Below are 24756 nucleotides of genomic sequence, written 5' to 3' on the forward strand. Positions count from 1 at the left end.
AGGTTGCCAGTTGCTTTGCTGTGTGTAATGGCTTCGTGCTGAGGGGCAGAATTTTTTGCACATACTAGGAAATTGAGTGCTATTGCATACATTGAGGCGAATACAAAGTTGCTCGTAGGATATTCAATTTTGAAAATGGATTTTTTGTAGCTGCAAGAAACGTTTAACACCACTGTGCTGTCCATGATTGAGCTGAACTAATTGTGATGTCTCTCAACGGCGGACGTAACTCGTAACCCTTGGATCAAACGATTTCATCCACAATAGTTTTTTGTAATCTCAGAATGATGGTCGCTTCAACAAGATGATGTTATCCAAATAGTTAAAATGTAAACAACAATCCTGGTAGTAGAATGGATTAAATTCCAAAAATCATCAACTGTACGATTAAAAAACGTCTCGAGTGGTCTCGTGGCACAGTCGTCAACTCGTATGATCCAATAACATGCCCGTAATGGGTTCAAGTCGAGAATGGACCGTCTCCCCGTAGCAAGGATTGACTATCCGACTGTGAGGTAATGAATTAAGAGTGCTTACATCAATTGCAGCAAACTAGTGATGTGCTCTCTGGAGCGCACCCAGGACATCGATCCAACTCCGGTTACTGTAAGTCCGATTCCGATTACGGTAAAAATCGGGACCAGAGCCTGGTGTCAGAGTCGTTAGAAGTCGTTCGGAGTTGGAATCATCCGGAGCCGGAGATATCCGGAGACGTCCGGAGTCGTCCGAAGTAAGAAACGTCCGTAGTCGGTATCGGCTGGAGTTGGCTGGAATCAGAAAGACTCTCCGAGTCGGTGTCGCCACAAGTCGGTCATTGGCAGGTCGGCATTACATTCCGTTTAGATTTTTTCGTCTTTTGCCTTGGTCGTGTACTTCGTAAACAACAACAGTGGCACGTGAGACGATTTACGGCTCTTCTCCCTATAGAGATTCTTCTCAGTATAGATGGCTTCCAACGTTTTTCGACTCCGACTCCGGACGACTTCAACTTCGAACTACTTCGAAAGATTTCTTACGATTCCGGACGTTTCCAGACGGCTCCGGATAATGCTGGCCGGACATACCTCCTGGTGTCGGTTCCGAAATTTTTGGAGTCGGATTGGAGTCGATACTAAATTTTGGCCAACTTTCCCTATCTCTAAACCAAACTAAGCATACAACAATGAAAAATTCCAATATAGGATAATATTGTATACATTTCATTGGTGTGGTTTAAGTCGTTAAGTTTCGTTAAGTTAATTCTTCCCAAGTTCTGTAGTGAATTGTATAGCGCAAACAAATGCAAAATAGGGTATGAATAATGCCACCACAAGCTTTTTTGGTTCCATTCTGAGCAGCAATCACACGCGTAGTAGCATTCAAAATACATTCCCCACACGAAAAGGCGCCTCTCAAAACACTCTTCCCATTTTCTACTCGTAAAGAAATATGCACCAAAGATTATCTAACACGAAATAAATCAATTTAATCCTATCCAAACAACGCATAATTAATACGACCATGTACCGTCTACCGTACACATTCGTTAGACTTTTCCGAATTAGCTGCACAGCCCGGTGCTCCTCCTGTCGGCTCGGCAGCAAAGCAAGACAACAAAAAAACAGAGCCGACGAATTTGCCGACTCCCACACAACACACGCAACATTTTATCATGCAAACCATCCGCGCCACCCGTTCGGTCCAAACCACTGTATGCTGCCGCCGGCCCGGTCGGTGGCAGGATGATGAATTGGCGCATCTTCTTATCACAGTCGGGCGCGCACGCACGTGCGAAAGCCGAATGGAAACAAAAGGTTAGAAACCTGGACCGGACCAACGGGGGGTAGTTCCAGCGAGCCCTAATTTGCTTCCCACAATGTGGCATTCCTTAGCCACGCTAACACACACACACATAGGCGCGCACAAGCGTTTCCGGTGTTTGTCGGTGCTCAAAGTTTTACGCAAAAATATGCTTTTTTCCCACCAGACAGCACGTGGCCGTCGGCAGGCGAATGAATCGCCTTGACCTTCGAACCGCCCGGCCTGATCCACCTACCGTTGGTTGGTTGGTGTGCCGATGTGCACAATGAAGTGATGTCACACTCCGAATGGTGACCGATTGACCGCGGAATCGTTCGTTACGACCGTATTCTGGGCTGAACAATTTCTTTATTTTCCCTCCGCTTGTAGGTAAAATGCACACGCAAGGACTTTGGGACGCGCTGTTAGATCCACACCCAGAAAGATGGACAACGGTGATAACGGCGAACGAACATAGCACGGTGTACAGTAGAACACAAAACTCTGCAGTTGTTGCGTGAATAGCAAAAGCAAAGCGCAGCCGAACAGACAGACGGATGGGAGGATACTATCCACCAACACAAAGAACAAAACGCCAAGGACCAGGCCGATGCCATGGAAAACATGGAACAGGTTGCGGTTACCATCATGTTCTGTGCTTTCGCTTCTATTATTGTTGATGCAGAAAACCAGATGCAGGAATTCAGTGTGACATACATATCCCTCCCACCCCCGGGCCCGAGTACCATCGGAACAAAGCACAATGGAGACGTTCACGTACAGCCAGCCAACCACAACGGGCAGGGTCACAAAAGAGCCAACGCAGGGTGAAAAAAACGACAAAATGAAACGAACGCAACGCAATATATTTCTATTTCCATTCCACGGGACGTTGTGTGTGACCTGATAGGATCAGAGTGTCGCCCAGCTTGGAGCTGATGATGATGATCATGATAGTCCGGTGGGAATTTTTTTTGTTGTTGTTGCGGCAGATTGCAACATCACAACACTAAACACGATGATGAACTTGTTTGTCTGCTGTGTGGCGTAGTGTTTCCTTTCTTTTCCCAGTGTGTCTCCGTATCGATGTGTCTTCTGGGACGAAGACGCAAAAACGCAATCATTTCATCAATCTTTCGATAAGTTTGGCGAGAAGTTGAACTTAATCGTTGCCACTGGAGATGATGTATGATGCACACACACACACACACGCACGCACACTCACACGATGATAATACACGCGCACAGCGCGATTTGGGATAATTTTGCAATAAATATCAGTAGACGTGGGATCTGTTTTGGGTTTTTTTGTTTGTTTTGTTTGATGTGCATGGCATGTAAATCCATGGTGTATGGTGTAAATCCGCTCGGTAAAGCTCCACTTTTTTATGTAGCTCACAGCGAAGAGGGATACAAGAAGCATGCATTAGCAAAATTGCTTGCACGCCCATCGAGCGCGAAAAAAGGTGTTTGTTTTGCTGCTCGCAATGAACGAACTAACAATGAATGGTGAAATAAGGTAGCAGGGTTGAACAGTAGCCTTTTGAACCGTTTAATTATTAGATTTTTTTAATTGTTTCACAGATTTTAATGTTGGCTTAAAATTGCAGGCTTGTTTTGAGTGTGGTTTTGTATGGAATGTTGAAATGAATTCAGCCGCTAACTGTCAAACTCCACCTTCTTCTATTTGGCGTAACGTCCTACGCGGACATGCCGGCCTATACAGGCTTTCGAGACTTAATTCATTACCACACAGCCGGATAGTCAATCCTTGCTACAGGGGCACGGTCCATTCTAGGCTTGAACCCATGACGGGGATCGTTCGTGTTGACGACTGTACCACGGGACCGCCCAAACTCCATATAAACAGCAAATAAATAGGCTAAACGGGTCCATTTAAAATAGGTGCATTTAAAACAGGTGCATAGAATTTCAATACATCCATAAAGATGATTCCCAAGGATATCAAAGTGAAAGTAAAAACAAAAATGAAATGAATTTTGTAGGAGTATTGAAACTAATATTTTAACTTAAAATATTGTCCTTCTTAAGGAATAAATGACATCGTCAAGCATCGTTGTAGATATACTGGAAATTGTATACAAAACAGTAACGAAGACTTTAATGCGAAAATAATCGAGTTATCTTATTCGAATAAAGCATCTTTCGCTTTTATCATTCTAACACACATGCTCTAGCAGCTTTCAGATGTTCTAGAGTTCCTTGACGAAAGAAGAGAGAGCTCGCTGAGGCGAATGTAAAAGGTCTTGGTTAATGTCGTTTTAATGTCCCATTCTGGTTATTGTACGTGTTTTCTCAGCATTTGTAATCCAGCGTGATAAATAGGACATTGAATTAACATAATCACTCCAAAAAGTTTTTAAAATTGTGTATCAAGAGAATATCCACAAGAATATAAATGGCTTATGGATCCAATTTAACAGATATACATAAAATATACGTACACATATCATGGATAAGTATGTCACTCTAACGCCCATTTTGCCACCTACTCCAGTGAAGTGCGTTAAACCGCTGTTTTAAATAAACGAGGTACACGCAATACTAAAAGAGCTGCAATAAACCCGACAGCCAATAAGGACCGTCGAACAGCCAGGGACCGCCTGTCTTTAAAGTTGAATCAATCGCGCTTCCCGTCGTCTTTAACGACTCTTTCACGGAAACCTTCCCCTTGAACAGGATGGCTTTCTTCCGCGTTCCTTCTAAGGATTATTTATAACCAACAATAAATCAATCATTGGAACGCGCATGGCCGCACAAGCAGCAGTCGGATCTGCTGCTGCTGCCGCCCGTGTTGTAGCCATTGTGCTAAGCGGTAGAGTTATATCGGTTAAGCGTTTGTTCTTGCTTCGGCGAAAGGTGAAGAAATCATCCCATTTTCAAACACAAAAAAGGAAAGTTAAAGCTCGTGGCTACGAACAGTAGAGCTCGCTCGCTAAGCTATAGCGCTCAAAGACGCTACACACGACGAGATGGGAAATTTTACTCATAAAAGTAGCACCAGAGACAAAAAGTTAATTTTTCCCCCTACTTCCACAACTCGCGGGTGGAATTCTTGGAAACAGTTTCCTCCTCGCAAACGCTCCACAAACAAGCAAGACACCATCCGCGTTCCCCCAACTGCCTTGCGGTGTGCATTTGCTGGATAATTAATCTTCAAATGATGATGTCTCCTACACACTGATGTCTACAATGAGGACAGAAATGAGGATTGGGGCATGAGGGAACAACAACAGGATCGAAGACAACGCGATCACGGTCGTCACGGAGCGTCGTAGCCGGGGAGCCTCCTTGCCTCCTCGTACGCAGGACAACAGCCAATTCCATCAACAAACAACATCGTGTGCGGCGGCTGCGGCACTGACAAGACGGGTGATAAATTATTGTCGAGCAAAAGTTTATCTTCCAGCACCCGGGTTTTCATGCGGAGGCGCACAAACACTGGCGCGGTGTGCACAACAAGACCCTGTACCGACCCGGCCGGCCGGCCGGCTGCTATGCGTTTTCTTCCGCTAAATGAGGGAAGAAAATCGTCAATCACAATGACTTGGAAATGATCCATTCGGCAGAGGCCGGGCGGCTTTTCTTTGCAGTCTACGGGCAAACGCAAAATTAATACAAAGCCAATTGTGCACACGTCGGAGCTTAAAAAATATTGGAGTAAAGGAAGTTTTATCTAGAGTGTTTTATTGTTATACGCGAATGATAGCTTTACTTTTACTTTTTACTTTTTTTAAGAGCCGGTCTCGTAGTACAGTCGTCAACTCGTACAACTTAACAACATGCCCGTCATGGGTTCAATCCCCAAATACACCGCGCAGCCATACGTAGGACTGACTATGCTGCTATGGGGGGGAATCAATTAGTCACTGAAAGCCAAAGCCCACAAGTGGGTACAGACAGGCCTTGACCGACATCGGTTGTTGAGCCAAAGAAGAAGAAGAAGAAGCTTTACTTTTATGAAAGCTAAGCAAGGAGAGCTTCAAACAACACTCAAAAGAGGAAAAGGAGCCGAAATATTTGGCAATTTTGAATAAGACAATTGTGTTACATTTTGAGAACAGATTTAACATTTGATACTTTTATTTTGATGAAGAATTTTAAAAGAATGCCAATACATAACATGATTTGAATAAGAATAGTATTTTTAGTATTAATATTATTTAGAAATCCAATAGCAATATACCGAAGCACACAGAAAACACTGTCCTACCAAGTGCTCTCCCTGAAATTGACGCAACTCTCGATTTATTAACTTTCCACGAAAAATCGCTCACTTCTTGCCAGCTGGACACTGTTTCGGAAACGCAGTTTGTTCCAGTAGCGTGAGTTACGGGGAAAACAAATTGAATAACGACAAAATATGCTTTACTAAACTACATCTCGAGCTCCCAATAAGTATCGCCATGCCCATGCTCATCATCGTCATCATCATCATCATCACGGTGCAGCAGCAGCATGGCAGGTCCGAGTAGGCACCCCTCTCTCTTGTCGGCTTCGGTTTGTTGTCAGCTTCCACGACTGCCAAGCGGTAGGCAAGATTTCCCAGAAACAGAAGCAATTCACCATCTTTCACAGCATCCTGCGGAATGTGGCAGTGTTGAAGTAGAGGTTAATTTTCCAGAACAATCTTTCCTCATTGTGAAGATTCGCGCACATCCCGCCCCAGACAAGAATCGGTGGACACGCTTAAAATGGTTCCATTTTTTTCTTCTTCTCCACCCACCGTATGCCGAATGAGCAACAAACCATTTATTTCTTTGTTTCAAGTTTTTGGAGGAAAAATGAAAATTCAATAAATCTCCCCAGGACCAGGTAGATGGTTAGCGGAGATTGTACTATTGCGCAGCATGGTTCAGTATTTCGGACACGCTGGATGCATCGCGCGACCGGCGGTAGTGAACGATTTGCTGAAAGTTGTAGTAGTTGCGACTCAAACAGTAATCTTCTTAGGTATACTGCGAAACTTTTCCAATTTTGAATCGGTGGAAAGAGTTGAACAAATTCTAGAAACGATTGTTAAACTGTTTCGAACAGCAAAAAATAAAGGAAAGGGTGAAAAGATGGCATGACAATACTTCAGGCCAACTCTGTGAGGAAGTTTAATTGGACGAAGCTAAATGCAACGCATAAATTTCATCTCTAGTTATTTTTTTTTTCAGCTGACCAGTGCATGCCAAGTGAAAATGAGAACATCTCAAATCTTGGTCGTAGCATATCGAACTTGGAAATAGTTTGATGCTCTGCAACAGATAATTGTTAACAATGGAAAAAGTGAAAAAGTGAATTCATTCAGTCGCATAAAACAGGATAACATTGAGTAACTCGGTAAATTGAAAGTTTTCGAGGTATCTAGAGTTACTTTGAACAACATATAAATCATTTGAACGATAAATCCTCAGTAATTCAATAAAAAAAACAGACCAAGAATGTACAATTGAATAAAACAAATTAAAAACAACCCATAAAACATGCCCTATATCATCCCTATAATTTCTCCAAACTGACAATGGGCCCTTTTCTCTTTTAAGATCGTAGGCAGAAATTTCAGCCTATCAGCTGTTTGCATTGTATATTAATTTTCGAGCAGCTATCAAAGTGGGTATAATATACAGGTGGGCTTATGCCAAGGTTATATCAACCTCATGTTTTTAAAAGGTTGATTTTTATCGATCCTACTGCTAAATGAAGATTTAAAGAGTGTTTTGTGTATTAGTCAAGTTGCCAGAAAACCTGTTTGTGCAAAAGCTTTCACCCGTCCTGTCAAAAAATAACGTTCAAATTTGGTAATAAAAACAGGCTATGCCACCTGTATTGGCCACCTGGTCTACATGCACTTTGATTCTAGATTCCACCACCTGATCTCTTTAATACACCTTGGAATTAATGAAAACACATCATCAACATTGTTTGATTTGAATTTTTTTCGAACAGGTACTCGAATTTAATTCTAGCTTTGTGACTTATACATGCTAGCCTGAAAATCGCAGACTTCTTTTGTGTGTGGGTTTTGTTTGGTGTGTTTATATGATTTCAGTCTCCAACTGTCAAACTCCATATGAAAAAGCTGGCTAGTATCGTGAAAGGCCCCAATTGAAGAAAAAGTCAAATGCTTGGTCGTATGTTTACCAAAAAGAAAACACTATTTTCATTAAAGGCATTTTTTTTTTGCATTGTGCAACTAAAAAATGACCTCAAGCTAGTCTTTCCCAAAGATTGTGACCCTCAAAGATGACAATCGAAAATTGTGTGTAAAGATAGGCTCAATAAAAAAATTGCATAAAATATATTATTTTGATCATATCCATCAGTAGTTCTTGTTACTTGTACATAATCACTATCCACTATCTATAAAAGCATCATAACTTTTAGTGAATTCATGTAGGATCCTCGAGATCCCGATGAATAGATCGATAAACAATAACCTTAAGTGTATTGTTAAAGTGGTAGAATGTTATTGGAAGGACCATAAAGTCTGTAAGCTGTCAAATTATTCAAATTAACTGGTAGAAGAGTTGAAAAATGTTAACTTTTCTTCCATCTTCGATACATTCCAATATGAGTTACCATAACACACTGCTACGTGAAAGTGTATCAGCAAAAAATAAAATTCCAAAAATCTTTCACACGCCGCACATATGCTCTGCATTACAGGGTTTCCCACGATAGATTGGTTGGTTCCCACGATTTATTGGTGCGTTCCCACGATTTTTTGGTCATTTCCCATAATTTTTTGGTAGCAACCCACGATTTATTGGTCGGTTCCCAAATATTATTGGTCGGTTCCCAAATATTATTGGTCGTTTCCCAAATATTATTGGTCGGTATTATATTATATTATATTTGGGAACCGACCAATAATATTTGGGAAACGACCAATAATATTTGGGAACCGACCAATAATATTTGGGAACCGACCAATAAATCGTGGGTTGCTACCAAAAAATTATGGGAAATGACCAAAAAATCGTGGGAACGCACCAATAAATCGTGGGAACCAACCAATCTATCGTGGGAAACCCTGTAAAGGTTTGTTTCATTAGAATAACAAACCTAATGAGAACGGTTCAGCAGAGGATATTTTTGAAAAACGAGATCACATTAATGCCGCCTGCAGAACTGACCGAAACTCCGCCACCCAACTACTGCCAGCAGCTGTAACCAACCGGCTTCTTGTAAATGTCGGCTTGGGCGCGAATCGGATGGAACACAGGCAAATCCTCACTAAAGTATCCCTAATCAGGATTGAAAAATCGACAAGAACACACAGCTGGATGGATGCAGTAGCGTGTGCCTTTGAAACAAAGATGTACACCCACCCCGCCGGGCGGGGAGTTGGGTCCGTTGGTTTTCTTTTTGTTCCGATCCGTGCTACACCGCCGTCTCGGGAAAATCCTCCCGAGCTCCTCGGACCGGCGGAAAGAGGGGCCCACGGTTTATGGCACAGCCAGTCTGCTGACTGAAGGCTGTGCGCCATATTTTGTGGGTCCACTTTGTCCACGGCATTAGCACAGCTTACCGGTTCGTCGGCACAGCTTGGGCAGCGGCTCGGGTGAGTAATTGGGCCACATTTGTGTGCGACATTTCAGCTAATGTTGCTGAAAAAGTGAGTCACATTTGCAACTTTCGGTCTCGCTCTCGGGGCCAGCGCTAGAAGAAAGGCACCAGAAACCCCGTAACGGATCAATCCCTGGCAGGGGTCAGGTGTGGGAGGCTAATTCTTTGCGATGCGTTCTTGTAATGAAAAATTGCCAAAACTGGGTATGTGTGTGTATATGTCAACAGAAGCGGCAAAAAGAGAAGCGGGGAAGAGCGGGGAGTTTTTTTTTCGCTCTTTATCTTTTTGCTGTAACGCTCGTTCCGTGGGATCGTAGCCAAATTTGTGTAGGACCGAACAAAAAGTCGAATATGTCAAAGTTTAACCGCAACCGCCCGTAAGCGGTGATGGAAAACGGTTGAGTTGCTGGAATGATTTGTCTTCTCGTCGTTTGATGTTTTGTATTTTTTTGTGTATGTTTTTTTTAAAGATCCATTGAAGTATTGGAGACATTAAGGGATTAGAAGATTTAAGAAAAAAATGCTTTGTAAAAAGAAAATTGTATGCGTACAGTACGACAAAGTAAATTTATGATCATACACAAAACAGCAATGTAATTAAGCGAACATTTCTCTTCAATATATAAACAAAACTACGCATTACTTAAATCATCCTTTATACATTTCAGTTCCCATGGTAAAGCCAAAGCGAGCACAGAGTAAGCTATTTATTTTTCTATCTATAAACGTAAATCAACATCACGGTGAAGCTTACGCAGCTCGCTCCGTATAAGATCCCTCTCCCTTTTGGCATTCACTGTCAGCTGCATGAATATAAAATAAATTAATAAACCACGCCATGCAGCTTACGCCATAGGTGTACAGGTAATGGCATATGTAGCGTGCGGCAGACAATATGTACCTACCTACCGTGAGACCGCAACCAGCGTCGAAAGCTTTTAATTATAGCCGCCCAGGCTAGAGTGCGTGAACTTTGTGCCGGTGGAGATGGCACGCATTTCGGGATAGTGGCGCCGAACCCTGAAAGTGCCACCAGAGGTACTATCTTTAGCACCAAAAGAGCGGTTTTCAAAATTGAATCTTGAGGCCAATCCGCTTTTAAGTAAGAGCCGGCTTTTAAAAAGGATAGTTCAAAGCTCAAGCACATTAAGTTTCCCGGAACCGATCACACCTGTTTGGGGCTAAATTGGGATAAAATTGAATTTTCGAGCACAGATGTGCGAAGAAGCGTTAAAAAGGGTCATACAGATTTTAGCGTGTGAGAGTTCTTCTTTTGTGTTGAAATGCTTTCGACGATCATATGGTCGGGTTGGTAAGGTTAATGTATTGCTGCAGGTCATAATGGAAAAAAAACTCAAACAAATGTCAGTAAAACTGCCAGAACAAAAATTGTCAAGCAAAATAAATCGCCAACAAACCAATACAACAAAGTATAACAACTTTTACTATGGATATTTGACAGCAAAAATCGACACTCGTTATGGTGTCCTTCGATTTTAAGGTGTGTCCTACCAAACTCAACATCAATTATTTTTTTATTTATTTATGTTATATTTTAACTTCCATAAATCACTACCAACGTCATGAAAGCGATTTATTTTCAATATCAAATTGAAACAAATTGCACACATACACACTCAAAAAAAACTCCCAAAGCACACCTTATACTGCATGCATTTTTCCGCGTGCACTGACGTCGGTTGACGCACAACCAGCGTAGCGCAGCCAGAAAGGACAAAAAAAGAGAGAAAAGATAAACTACACACTATCGCTCTATTAATCGAGCTCCAACCAACGAACCGCGCGTCGGCTAAAATTAGAAGCAATAATGTCGCGCAAAGTTCGCTCAACTTTCGATCGGACGCGATTCCATTCACCAGGGTTTTCAGGCAGCCCTTCTCACCGACTTCACGCTGTTTCCCGGTTACTCGGGCGCTTCTCGCCACCGCCACCACAGAGAGGGCAGCGGAAATCTCGTTCCGGTTTCCCGCCGCGTTATTTTCCTTCCTTCAACGGTGTACTCCCCCCGTGCAATTTTGCTCGCTTCGCTGTGCTACTGAGCGATTGGTCTGTCTTTCCCGGTCTTCATTCATGATGTCCGGTAGCCCTTGAACCGTCCGAAAAGGTTGTTTTTAATCGCATTTACACAGCCAGTTGCGTTTTGTAGCAACAGAGTGGGTGAGGGACAGAGGGACTTACTAAACTCGGTTGAGTTTGCCACATTGCATTGTGCCAAAACGGGACGAGATAACAACAAAATAAACACGGAGAAAACAAAAAAACCTCCAGAAAGGGGAAAAGAATTAATGTCCAAAGTGATTCGTTTCCCTTTTTCCCGACACGGCAGTAAACTTTTTTGTCAGCCATAATGAATGAAAGAGATACTGTGCGGCGGTGAAATTACAGGGCATGCAGCAGCTTTTGCGCGAGCGGGATCTGTTTCTACTTTCATCGTAAACTCATTACCTGCAGGTGGGTGGGTGTGTGTGTGAGTATGTACGAGCGCCTTGGGCCTGGGAGTTGCTTTTTCCAATTCAAACAATCCTTTTTCAACATCTCCATTGCCTTTGACCGTCGGGATAGACACAACAGCCAGTCGGAATAAATAAAACAATAATTTATCCCCCTCGGCACAAAATGGAACTCCGTCTCCTGTGCGGTGTGCCCGCACACACACACACACACACATAGCCTTGGTGAAGAGAGTTTTACCGCTTCGGTTGCGCACCTGAGTGAAGCCATAATTTAGGCTGACAGACCAGACACAGTCCTGGGCAACCGCTACCCCCCATCGCCCGTGGACAGGTGGCTGCCATCAAGCGATGAGGCAATTAGGTGAATGAGTGCGAGTAAAGTTTAACTGATGGTTTCTCAACCGCCCTGTGTAAGGGATAGCTCCCTCGTTGCGGTAGGCAGCACAGGCCGGGCAATATGCTGCTGTGCTGTTGTGATCCGGTCTCCGGTCCCGCTTTTAAGTCATCACAGGCGAGTGCCTCTGCCTTCAGCTGGAGATGACTTCTTCCTCAACTGGAGATGATTAAATTAAATGCGACACACAACTATAGAACGCACACACACACACACATTCCTATCGAGCAGATTTATTTGATGTACGGCGGGAGGAGAAAGCAACTGTGGCGTGGGTTTGAGTGTCATTCTCTTCGAGAAATGGGATTATGATATACAAGCGGGAAACAAGCTCACACGCGGAGCGGGCGGTCGGGGGGGAAGATTCCAAAAAGTTTGTTGCCTAATTAAATTTTCTTAAACCCTGCGGTTGATAATTGTTCACGTTGTAATTGAATTGATGCAAAAGCTTAAAAGTTCTAGCACAGCCGCCGTGGCTAGCTGTGGAGCGTTTCTCTGCACGTAAATGTAATAATCCTAGGTAAATGTCATTTTTGATTTGTGCAAATGTTCTAACAAAATGCGCGCCTCCTTAGGTGTCTACTTTTGGCAATAAAAACAAGCAAATGATAGGCTGAAGCAAGTGTTTTGTTTCTATAGTTTTTAATGATTGTACTTAGTGGTATCTGGAGCGCAGCGCATTTCTACTCCGGCTATTGGTAATACGATTCCGACTGTGGCAAAATCAGAATCGCTAGTTCCGCTTGGCGTCGGATTCATCCGAAGACACAGTCGTTTAGAGTCGTCCAGAGTCGTCCAGAGTCGTCCAGAGTCGTCCAGAGTTGTCCAGAGTCGTTCATAGTCGTCCAGAGTCGTCCAAAGTCGTCCGTAGTTAGCCTGAGTCGAAGCCGGAGACCACAAAAACATTGCACTGAACATCTTCGGCTAACTCCAGACGACTCTGAACGACTCTGGACGATTCCGGACGACTCCAAACTATTTCAGACAATTTCAGACGATTTCAAACAGCTCTGGATAATGCTAGGCATACCTGCCTTCCGGAGCCGGTTTCGTAATTTTCGAAGTCGGATCGGAGTCGAATTCGGATTTTTGACAATTTTACCCATCACTAATTGTATTCTCAATTATTGAGTTGGAGAGTTTGTTATAAGTATATTCATATACATATACTAATAATATGTGTATGAATAAACAAGAGATAAGGCTAATTTTTTGCACAAGACCTGAGCGGGTGTAGATGTCCAATAGGCAGCATATTTGAAATTAAATAATTTATAAAAAAAATATATTTTTTTCATAAATTCCTGCAAAAACTCTGCGTTAAAGTAAGATAAAACTATCAGGAATTGTTGAAGAATTTCAAGATAGTTACAAATCTATAAATTTCATCAATTAATCATCAAGCCATTATTTTCACATAAAAATGTCTCCCAATATTCAACTAGAAACGTTCTTCATTTACTAAAAACCAAACACATAATTAATTCATTATCCGTTTTCGTTCCTTTTTACGAAGAATTTCATTAAACTTTACAAACACTCCCAGACCTCCCCTCCCCATCCCACCCCACAGGGCGTACACCTTGATCCAGAGTTGGAAAAAAAGTTTGGTCCGCAAATCAACATTCTGCTCTGAACGACCCACCACTCACCACTATCGAGTGCCAATGGCGGGAAAAACAAATGAAAAACTTTGCCTCACCGAAGCCTTACGCTTTTATGCGCCGGTAGATCGAGAGTCTTCCCACTGTCAGCACGTCTTCACCATCGCCGCAGCCAACGCGGGACAAGAGCGCACAAGAAAAATACATCATCGGATAATCATATTGTTCGTTCCCGATTGTAGCACATCACTACCATTGTCACGTTTGTAGCACATCACTACTTTCGCGGATCGCTACAAATTGTTCGACGGGTCATCGATCGTTTCGTCATCACGCACACCATTAAAAAATATGCATTATAAATAAAGCGGCAAAAGCCAAATTCTTTCTTGTCATTCAAAACTCCTCTAGCAAGCAACACGCTTCGCTCATCTCAACAGCAACTCCTTGGCACACACAAGTGGCACAGAACCTCAAGCAAAACCACCCAGCTTGGTACAACAAAAAGCACACAATCGGCTCTTTTCAGAGCCACCGATTCTTTATTAAGAACATCTTAAAAAAAAAAAAAAAAAAACAAAACACAACGTAGGGTTCCGTACCAAACATTTTGGTGCCGACAAACCAGGATTAGATATCCTAAAAAATTGTGTGCGTTCTGTGGCCACCGTGTGTGTTCCAAGTGTAAAGTTGTACACCGGTTTGTTTCATTCGCGGTCGTTTAAGTTCATTCGCGGCGCGTAGCGTTTCACAAACGGCACATAGTGTGTATGTGTGCGCTCGCGAATACTCGTGTACCACCCACGGTACAAAACGCGTACCACAAAGTGTGTGATCTGTGCGCGTTATTCTCAAGCTCATTCGCGGCGCGTAGCGCTTCTCAAAGCGACACATAGTGTGTATGTGTGCGCTCGCGAATAATTGTACCACTCAGTGTACAAAAGGCGCTTCACAATTCGTGTGATCCATGCGCATTATCCTTGGTGCGCTATCTCGCGGCGCATATTCTTCGCAAGACAATCAATAATTGTCTGTGCATTTCGCAAAATTTTGTGTACCTCCTCCGAGTACAAAAGGTGCCTCACAACCTGGGTGTTCAAGGCACATTGTTTAGTGCATGCCATTTGCATCGCATACAATTCTACGAAACTTCGCATCAAAGCCTGTGTTTTCAACAATTCTTACTAACCGTGCAGTGCGCGTTGTACTAACAAAGTAAAGTGATTTTTTTTTTCTCTCAAGCAACCGTGTTTGCTCAGTGAACATTAAAAATGACAAAAGCAGACAAGCTTAAGTCAAGGCAAGCCAAACGGCAAAGCCTCATTGTGTCTATGCAGCGGCTTGCGCAGTTTGCAAAAGACTATACTCCTCAACAACAACAGCAAATACCCGACCGACTTGATCGGTTGTCGAAAATTTGGGAATGTTTCCAAATGGTGCAGGAAGACTGCGAGGAATGGGACGATTCCGAGAATGCTACCAGCGAAAACGAAGCGTTATTGTCACAAGCAGAGGAGCTTTACTTCGAAACAAAGGCCGCGTTAACAAGCTACATTCCGGAAACAACAGATCAGGTAAAAGAAGAGGTTACCCGCCCAGCAAACGTAAGTGTTAAACTACCTATCATTTCATTACCTGAATTTTGTGGTGAGCTCACAGAGTGGCTATCCTTTTATGACACCTTTGTTTCACTTGTTCATAATTCTGAAGAAATTTCCAACATCCAAAAATTTCATTACTTGCGTGCGTCCCTCAAAGGGGAAGCTGCCGGAATAATACAACCAATTCCTATAACAGCAGAAAACTATCAGGTGGCTTGGAAAGCTCTTTTGAATCGATATTCCAATAAAGTACATCTTCGTAAAATGCACACACGTGCATTGTTCGAGCTTCCAAAGCTAACCAATAGTCACGCCCCAGACTTGCGACAATTGGCTAACCAATTTCAGCTACACATCGATATCTTAAAACAATTAGAGGAGAGCATTCCTGACAACAGCACAATTTATGTGGAACTTCTTGCTACCAAATTGGATAAAGCAACATTACAAGCATGGGAAGAACACAATTCCCAAGACATCCAGCCAACTCATCCAAATATGACAAACTTCTTGTTGAAAAGAGCTCAAACAATTGAAGCATTAGCGTTGCAGACAGGCAATCGCCCAACCACATCTCATTCGAAAATGGGTATACCTAACCATAAATTTTCCAAGAAAATGAGCACTAACACAATTAGTGTGAAACAGGACAACACACACACTTGTCCTGCATGCAAAAGAGATGGTCACACGTTGCATCAGTGTCAATCCTTCATCGCTATGCCATGTAAGGCGCGTCAAGCGTTTGTATCACAAAACAAACTCTGTATCAATTGCTTGAGAAGTGGACATTTCTTTCAGCAATGCCCTTCTAAGTACTCTTGCCGAATTTGTAAAAGGAAGCATCATTCTATTTTACACTATGAAACGCAAACAAATAATAACCCTGAATTAGAAAGCACCACATCTGAATCAAATATCATGGCAACTTTGCATACAATCAGTTCTGAGCACAGTCCCCAAAACGTGCTTCTCGCAACTGTACTGCTACAAGTGGTCGACAAATATGGCCAAAAACATTTTGCACGAGCCTTATTGGACAATGGTTCACAGCCAAACGCAATTAGTGAAAGATTGTGTCAGCAGTTACATTTAACTCGAAAAAATGTTAATGTTTCCATTGTCGGAGTTGATGGTACAAAAACAAGCGCAAGGTATCAAATACAAGCGGAAGTACAATCGCGAATAAATAATTTCGCAACAACAATGAACTTTCTAGTTTTGAAAAAGGTTGCTAGTGACACACCAATTACACCAGTACCAGCTCATTTTTGGAATGTACCTGCTTCATATCAACTTGCTGATCCTCACTTCAGCACACCAGGGCGCATTGACATGATCATTGGGGCAGGACATTTTTATTCATTGCTAGGTCCAGGAAGACAAAAATTACCAAACAACAACCAACTTGTTGAAACTGTGTTTGGATGGATTATGACCGGCAACATTCCATCCAAAAATCAAAACGAAGTTACATGTCACGTAGTAACCATGCATCCCACCATTGAAGAACAAATAGAACGATTTTGGAAGATAGACGAACTTCACAATTCAAGTTATAGTCCCAACGAAAGAGAATGCGAAAACCATTTCAAAGAAACAGTCTCCCGCGACCACAATGGTCGATATATAGTTGAAATGCCAAAACATCCTGATATCACTCAAATGCTTGGTGATTCTAAAAACACAGCTATGCGCAGATTTCAACTACTTGAAAAAAGATTAGAAAGCGATACACATCTCAAGGCTCAATATCACAAGTTTATACATGAATATATAACTTTGGGGCACATGACTCTAGTCCCAAGAGAACGGGAAGATTGTTCAGGAGCATTTTATCTTCCCCACCATCCTGTGCTGAAGGATTCTAGCTCTACCACCAAGGTCAGAGTTGTGTTTGACGGCTCTGCCAAAACCAGTACCGGTAAATCACTGAACGATGCCTTACTAGTTGGGCCGGTGGTACAGGAAGAATTATTGACATTAATTATCAGATTTCGAAAATATGAAATAGCACTCATAGCTGACATCGAAAAGATGTATCGGCAGGTTACTATGAATCCAACTGATCGACACCTACAGAGAATTTTGTGGAGATTTGACAACTCTCAGCCCATTCGAACTTATGAGTTAGGAACCGTAACCTACGGCCTAGCTCCTTCAGCCTTCTTGGCAACGCGTACTCTAATTCAACTTGCCAATGACGAAGGTGATAAGTATCTTAAAGCTCGTTCCGTGATTAAAGAAAACGTATACGTAGATGATTTGCTAGCAGGAGCAAATAACATCCCAGAAACAATTGAACTACGCAATCAGCTGAATGCTTTGCTACAGAAGGGTGGCTTTCTCCTTCGCAAATGGTGTTCCAACGCTCCAGCAGTATTAGCTGACCTACCACCTGAACTTGTTGCCACCCATTCTTCCGTCAATTTTGATCCAGATGAAAGTATCAAAACCTTGGGCATATGCTGGGAGCCTATGTCAGACAAATTTCGTATCAACATAAACATTAATATAATCAAGAGCCCTTATACCAAACGAAAGGTTCTATCAACCATAGCACAACTATATGATCCACTTGGATTGATTACCCCTATAACTATACGAGCTAAAATATTAATGCAACAATTGTGGCTATTGAACTTGGATTGGGATTCAACAATTTCCCCATCATTACAAAATTCATGGGCAGAATTTCTCGAGCAAATCCCTACACTTACTAACTTTCGAATTGACCGTTTTGCTTTTCAACCACACTATGAACAAATTGAAATCCATTGTTTTTCCGACGCTTCTGAAAGTGCTTACGGTGCGTGTGTGTATGTACGCACAGAAGACAAACACGGTTCCGCACGCGTAAATTTACTAACTTCAAAATCGCGAGTTGCTCCATTGAAACCTTTAACTATTCCACGATTGGAATTATCTGCTGCATTACTTGGCGCTAGACTATTCCAAAAGGTACAACATGCATTAAATATTCCACTTGACACATGCTATTTCTGGTCAGACTCTACTGTTACTCTTGGTTGGCTAAAAGCTACTCCTAGAACTTGGAAAACTTTCGTAGCTAATCGAGTAGCTGAAATACAAGAACTAACTCATGGCTTCCAATGGCAACATGTTTCTGGCAAGGAAACCCCAGCTGATATGATATCTAGAGGAGTGGCGGTGAATGAATTCCTCAGTAGTGATCTATGGCGGCATGGTCCCTCCTGGCTTCGTGAACCCAAAGACTCTTGGCCCTTGCAAACCCCGGATAACAACATCACCGTAGAGGACGAACGAAAGGTATCTGTCCTAACAACTCAAATGACTGAAATAAATCCAATATTTCAACGTTTTTCTACACTACAACCATTACTTCGTATTATTGGTTTCTGTTTGCGATTCATCAACAACACTCGCAAATCAAATAAAAGAATATCGCTAAATGTTCTACTGGTAAAGGAGATACAACATGCTAAACGAGCCCTATGCAAAATGGTACAAGCTACTGAATTTTCTGTTGAACTACAAGCCTTAAAAAGAAATGAAGGGTTAGCTAAGGTTTCTTCTATTCGACTTCTTAATCCATTTATTGGCAACGATGGATTAATACGCGTTGGTGGCCGGTTGCGCCATTCTGATCTGAGCCACGATGCTAAGCATCCCATCCTCATGCCAGCTTTCCATCCTTTCACTCGCCTTCTAATCATGGATCATCATCTGAAAACGATGCACGGCGGAGTGAGCATGACATTATCATCTATTCGTGAAGAAATGTGGCCATTGAACGGTATGAGAGCCGTTAGAAGTGTAACTCGAACTTGTTTTAATTGTGTAAGAGCTAATCCCACCCCAATAATCCAACCTATTGGTCAATTACCAATATCACGTGTAACAATAAATGAAGTTTTCTCCTGCGTTGGTGTGGATTATTGTGGTCCACTTTATTTGCGTCCATCTCATCGCAAGGCTGCATCTCCAAAAGCATATGTATGCGTATTTGTTTGTATGAGCACCAAGGCTGTACATTTAGAACTCGCAGGTGACTTGAGTACCACCACCTTTTTGATGGCCTTGGATCGATTCGTATCACGACGAGGAAAACCGAAAAACATATTCTCAGATAATGGTACCAATTTTATTGGTGCAAAGAATGCATTACATGAAATTTATCAATTCCTTCATAAAGATAATAATAAAATAACTAATCACTTGTCTAACGAAAACATTCATTGGCATCTAATACCACCACGCGCTCCTAATTTCGGTGGACTTTGGGAAGCCGCAGTTAAGGTAGCAAAAACTCATCTAGTTCGGCAGCTTGGCACAGCTCAACTTTCATACGAATCCATGTGTACTCTATTAACAAAAATTGAAGGATGTATGAATTCAAGACCACTATTACCACTCTCACAAGATCCAAATGATTTATCACCTTTAACACCAGCACACTTTTTATTACTCAGAGATCCCCAGGCATTGCCTGAATCCGATTTACAGCATATACCAACTAACCGACTATCCCACTATCAATTGATACAGAAGTTATCTCAAAGCTTTTGGCTTAGATGGACCAAGGAGTATTTAACATCATTGCATAATCAACGTAACATCAGCCGTAAACAACATAAACTTTCCATAGGCGACTTGGTAATCATGAAAGACGATCAACTACCTCCATTGAAGTGGCCTTTGGCACGCATTGTATCATTGCATTTAGGACCTGATGCTGTGGCACGAGTAGCTACCCTTCGGACCGCTTCTGGAATCATGAAAAGACCAGTCTCCAAGATATGTGCCTTAGAGTGCCACAACGAGGACTAAGTTTTGGGAATTATTCCCAAAAGGTGGCCGGTATGTTCGTTCCCGATTGTAGCACATCACTACCATTGTCACGTTTGTAGCACATCACTACTTTCGCGGATCGCTACAAATTGTTCGACGGGTCATCGATCGTTTCGTCATCACGCACACCATTAAAAAATATGCATTATAAATAAAGCGGCAAAAGCCAAATTCTTTCTTGTCATTCAAAACTCCTCTAGCAAGCAACACGCTTCGCTCATCTCAACAGCAACTCCTTGGCACACACAAGTGGCACAGAACCTCAAGCAAAACCACCCAGCTTGGTACAACAAAAAGCACACAATCGGCTCTTTTCAGAGCCACCGATTCTTTATTAAGAACATCTTAAAAAAAAAAAAAAAAAAAAACAAAACACAACGTAGGGTTCCGTACCAAACACATATCTTGCATCCTTTTCGTTCCCATTTCCCAGCGAACCCCACCAAACCGCTAATTAATGGTTAATTATTTTTCATCAAACGTACTTTCTTCCGCACGAATGATATAAAAGCTTGGCTTCACGACTCTTCGCTTCGATGCCATTTTTCCGTGGTTTCTCCCACTCGTTGTTGACGTTAAAAAAACACAAACATTGTGCGAAACAACACATTTTGTAGGGCTCTCGATAACCCAAATACCCTCGTCAAACAAGCATTGTTCGGGTCGGTCTGGCTGTTGGCAGGACCGATAATTTATCAACGAACGCCAGGGACACTTTAAAGCAAGCCGGGCGAAATGACGACCTGACCAAACCCAAGAAGCAGGAAAGTTAAATTGAATTTTATCTTCTGCTCGCTCGGTACAGTCTGCTCTATGCTTCTTTGCTGTCGGCTGTTATTGCAGTATAGCACGGCAGAACAATGTGCAAAAAATGGAGAATCAGTGCCTCATAAATAACGCGCACCACATAACCGTAATGCAACGAAGTGTGCTGGCGAAAAATTCGGCAATGCAGCTGCTGTCGCCATCCCAGAAGCAACCCCGTGTTGCGAAAGGTAGCCTATATACTCTCTCTACCCTTACTGCCCTTGCTTTTCGAATCAGCTTCCGGCGCCCCCCCCCCTCCCCCCCTGCTGCCAACTCTTGCTTCCCGGTGTACTGATAATTCCAAACTGCTATCGTTGTCACCAGCTGATATTCAGCAGCCGGTTGTCGGATTTCTGACACACGGAAATGGAATTCATACAGCCTCTTCCTGCCTTCATCGCGCACATGCAAGCCAGCTCGAATGTCGTCAAAAGAGCAACTACACACGCACACACACACGTTCAGAAATCATGTGCCGCAGTCAAAAAGTGCCAAAAGGAACATATTCATACACGAATGTATCTCGTATTACCATCCCGCTTTTTTGGCCATTCATTTCGTCCTTCGACACACAGCGGAAATAAAAAATAGGAACGGCGAAAAAAAGGATTTTCCATTCAATGGAACGCGCACGCCGCGCTCTCGTATTACCGCTCACCGTTTCTCAACGTTTGTCGAAAATATAACCCAAACAAAGGATTCACTTCCGTCAGCAGTGCATTCCCGTGCGAAAGTCAAAGTTGGAGTGAACCAGGTTCTCCCCGGATGCACACACACATGCTTCGCGTATGCATACACCGAACTGCTGTCTGCAATGCATTGGCGCGCTTTGGGGTTTCTTTATATTTGCATAGAAAGTGTACCAAGGAACGATGCTCTTTTTGGAGCTTCGGTAATGACTTTCTCGCACAGCACAGTTGGAAGTTTGAAAGCATAAATGTTCCTCTGAATACGTTAGGCGAGGGCCAACACTACACACTGTAGTACTACGTAAATTTACTGTTTTGAAGATACATCAGACGCGCACTTTTTGTACTTTATTGTGGTCTTCTTGAGCAATTACCATCTTGAGCACGTCTCATCTTACAAAGAAGGGCTAAAATTCATAGGACCATAAAAAAGGTATAGAAAAGATTTTACTACACTCAGTTAATTTATGTTCAATTAGACTAACTAAGACTAACAAGACACAAGTATTAAGCCGAACGCGTACCAACGACTCTATGGGTAGATGTTGAGTACAAGAAGTATATTAAATACGACAAGATCGTATTTTATCTATAAAACATTGTGTATAAATTTAGTTGTTTAAAAGATTTTAATCAAAAATAACAAAAAAATGACAAAAAACATTAATTAAATTTGTAGTTGAAGTTTTATCAACTACAAATTTAATTAATTTTTTTTGTCATTTCTTTTATAGATCATTAACTGTAGCTTGATTGTAGTAAAACTCCTGCTAAGTTGAACCCGTCGGAAGTAAAACTTTTTCCCATAGTTCCAACATAGATCGAAGCAGTTTATGAAATAACGATCGTGTCTTTTTTCATCATCAGCTTCAACTCGAGCTTTGAAACAGTTCCGTTCAGCTAGATTGTTCAGCGTTTGTGCTAGATCAACCGTACAATACAATCAAACACACACCAAAAACAAGCCAAATGTTTGACTTTACCGGCGGGGTTTTGAATGCTTTAGCAGTGGGTAAAAATTCAAACCCATAAAGTCAGCCATCCGGTACGGGTTTTCGGTTGCAGCTATTCTGCATGTAGTATCCCCCCACCCATCCCAAAACAGTTCAAAAATTCAAACAAAACACTACAGATGATTTTCCCGAGATGAAGCCTCAAAGAAAGCGAGAAAAACTACATTCAATAAGCGGGAATGAAATGCAAAAACAATGGCTGGCAGCAAACAACCAAGCATGAGTTAGCCGTTTTGGTGTGCGTTAGCTATCCCCAAAACAGACACGGGAAGTATTGAACGATCGTGCACGAAGCACAGACACACGCGCTCGCTTGTCAGCTTCCGGAACCGGCACTGGAGTGGAAAGAATTTGCAACAGTGATGAAGTGGCCTGGAAGGGAAGAAAGGAGGAAGAGAGGGGGGGGGGCGACCAGTTTTGGCTAGCTTTACCTAGTTTGCGTGCAAGCGTCCAATTGGTACCGAGCAAACGGACTGCGTCATTCGGTCTCCAAAGTTTGTGAATATCTGAAAGAGAAGAGGAGGATCGAGGATCAAAATGCAAATAACCTCTTCAGCCCGAGCCAGCGGGATGCACATACACACACACTCACACACATACAATACAGGTTGACATATACAGACACATACACATCCAACAAGAGTTTCTAGCAGAACGGCCCTGGTAGAAACGTGTTTGTCAGTGGCGGTTTGAAAGTGTAATTAAACATCGAACGATGCATGATCGGAAAGGATGATCGGAACGGAAAGGATGTGTTGAAACACAAGGTAAATTGAAGGAGCAGATGATGATGATTTAATAGACAGAGTGCAAAGTAAGGATGTGAAGACAGTAGCGAAAGAAACCTTTTTGAAGGAAATGATTATTATTGGCCGAACAGAAGATAAGGTGAGAGAAAGACAAGGTCCTTGTGTAAGAATTCTTAAACCTGTTTTGCATGAACAAAAATTGAAAGTTACTTTTTCGTATCCTATTTATAATTCCTTTGCGTAACGCAACCATGCCATGCATGATTTCCCCTGTCAGAATAGTACCTAAAAAGTAGTACACACAACATCTGAACAACACAAGTTGTACAGCGAAAAATAGCAGGTCAACGTGTTCCCACGGACACAAACAGAAACCTTTTGAAACGATGCCAAAAGCTACGATTTTAAAGTGTCAGAAAATTAACATCACATTTGTCCGAGGTCAACGGTCACCGGAGAGAGAGTTCACGGATAATGCGAAACAAATTAAATGGAGCTTAAAAATGGGTTCGCCTGTGTGGAAGCCAAACTATTTTACCCAGCGCAAGGGCACCATGTTTACGGTGAGCTTCTTGATGGCTGATGGCTTGCGGTCTTGGGTTATTGAAATCGGCTGGACCAGTTCCAGAATTAATTTTTCAAACTGGTTCGATGAGATTTTGTAGTTTCATCTAATCAAAAATTAGTTCTAATTGTTACAGATAGAATTTTGAAGAACAGGTTATTTTTAACAAGTTTACTATAAATAACCATCTATGATTCCAAATTGTAAGAAATATATCATTCATCGATATGACATTAAGGTACATTTTGGGGTTCGTTATAAAAAAAAAGTTTTAATTCTTTACCATTGATACATTAAATTGAGTTAGCTGAAAACTGATGAATCATAAACTGATCAACAAAATCATTAATACTACGCAATCCTCTAGCTCCCATGAGATCATTGCCAGCGAGTGATTCACGCTACAACCACCACTCGAAAGCTACAAATGCGTTGAAAGCTACAAATGCCTGATGTATTTTCACACACCGAGCAATCTGGAAATTATTATTCTAATCTCTTTGCGAGAGACAAGGTGGTCAATCATACATTAGCAACGCAATAGCACACACATACTTTCGCAAAACCGATAACAAAACAACCAAGCAGTAGAGCGCGGTGCGACAATCTCGGGTCGACAAATGGCAAAACGGTACTACACAAATGTTCCACAACGACATGCGGCAAAATA

General features: G+C 42.2%; 1 protein-coding gene across 15 annotated transcripts in view; it reads right to left on the reverse strand.

Annotated features, from left to right (window-relative positions):
* The window catches only part of LOC120959301 (dual 3',5'-cyclic-AMP and -GMP phosphodiesterase 11-like), a 96121-nt gene that overhangs the window by 32165 nt on the left and 39200 nt on the right, over positions 1-24756 (reverse strand). For 8 of the 15 annotated variants that reach the window (XM_040382600.2, XM_049610184.1, XM_040382590.2 and 5 more), the window contains one exon: positions 23204-23278. The exons of the other annotated variants lie outside the window; for them this stretch is intronic. Coding sequence is in view for 6 of the 8 variants with exons in the window: in XM_049610184.1 (XP_049466141.1) it covers positions 23204-23278 (75 nt within the window). In the remaining 2 variants the exon portion in view is untranslated. The remainder of the gene's footprint in view (positions 1-23203; positions 23279-24756) is intronic. 15 annotated transcript variants of the gene reach the window in all.

Source organism: Anopheles coluzzii, chromosome 3 (assembly GCF_943734685.1).
Source record: "Anopheles coluzzii chromosome 3, AcolN3, whole genome shotgun sequence".
Taxonomy (NCBI): Eukaryota; Metazoa; Arthropoda; class Insecta; order Diptera; family Culicidae; genus Anopheles; species Anopheles coluzzii.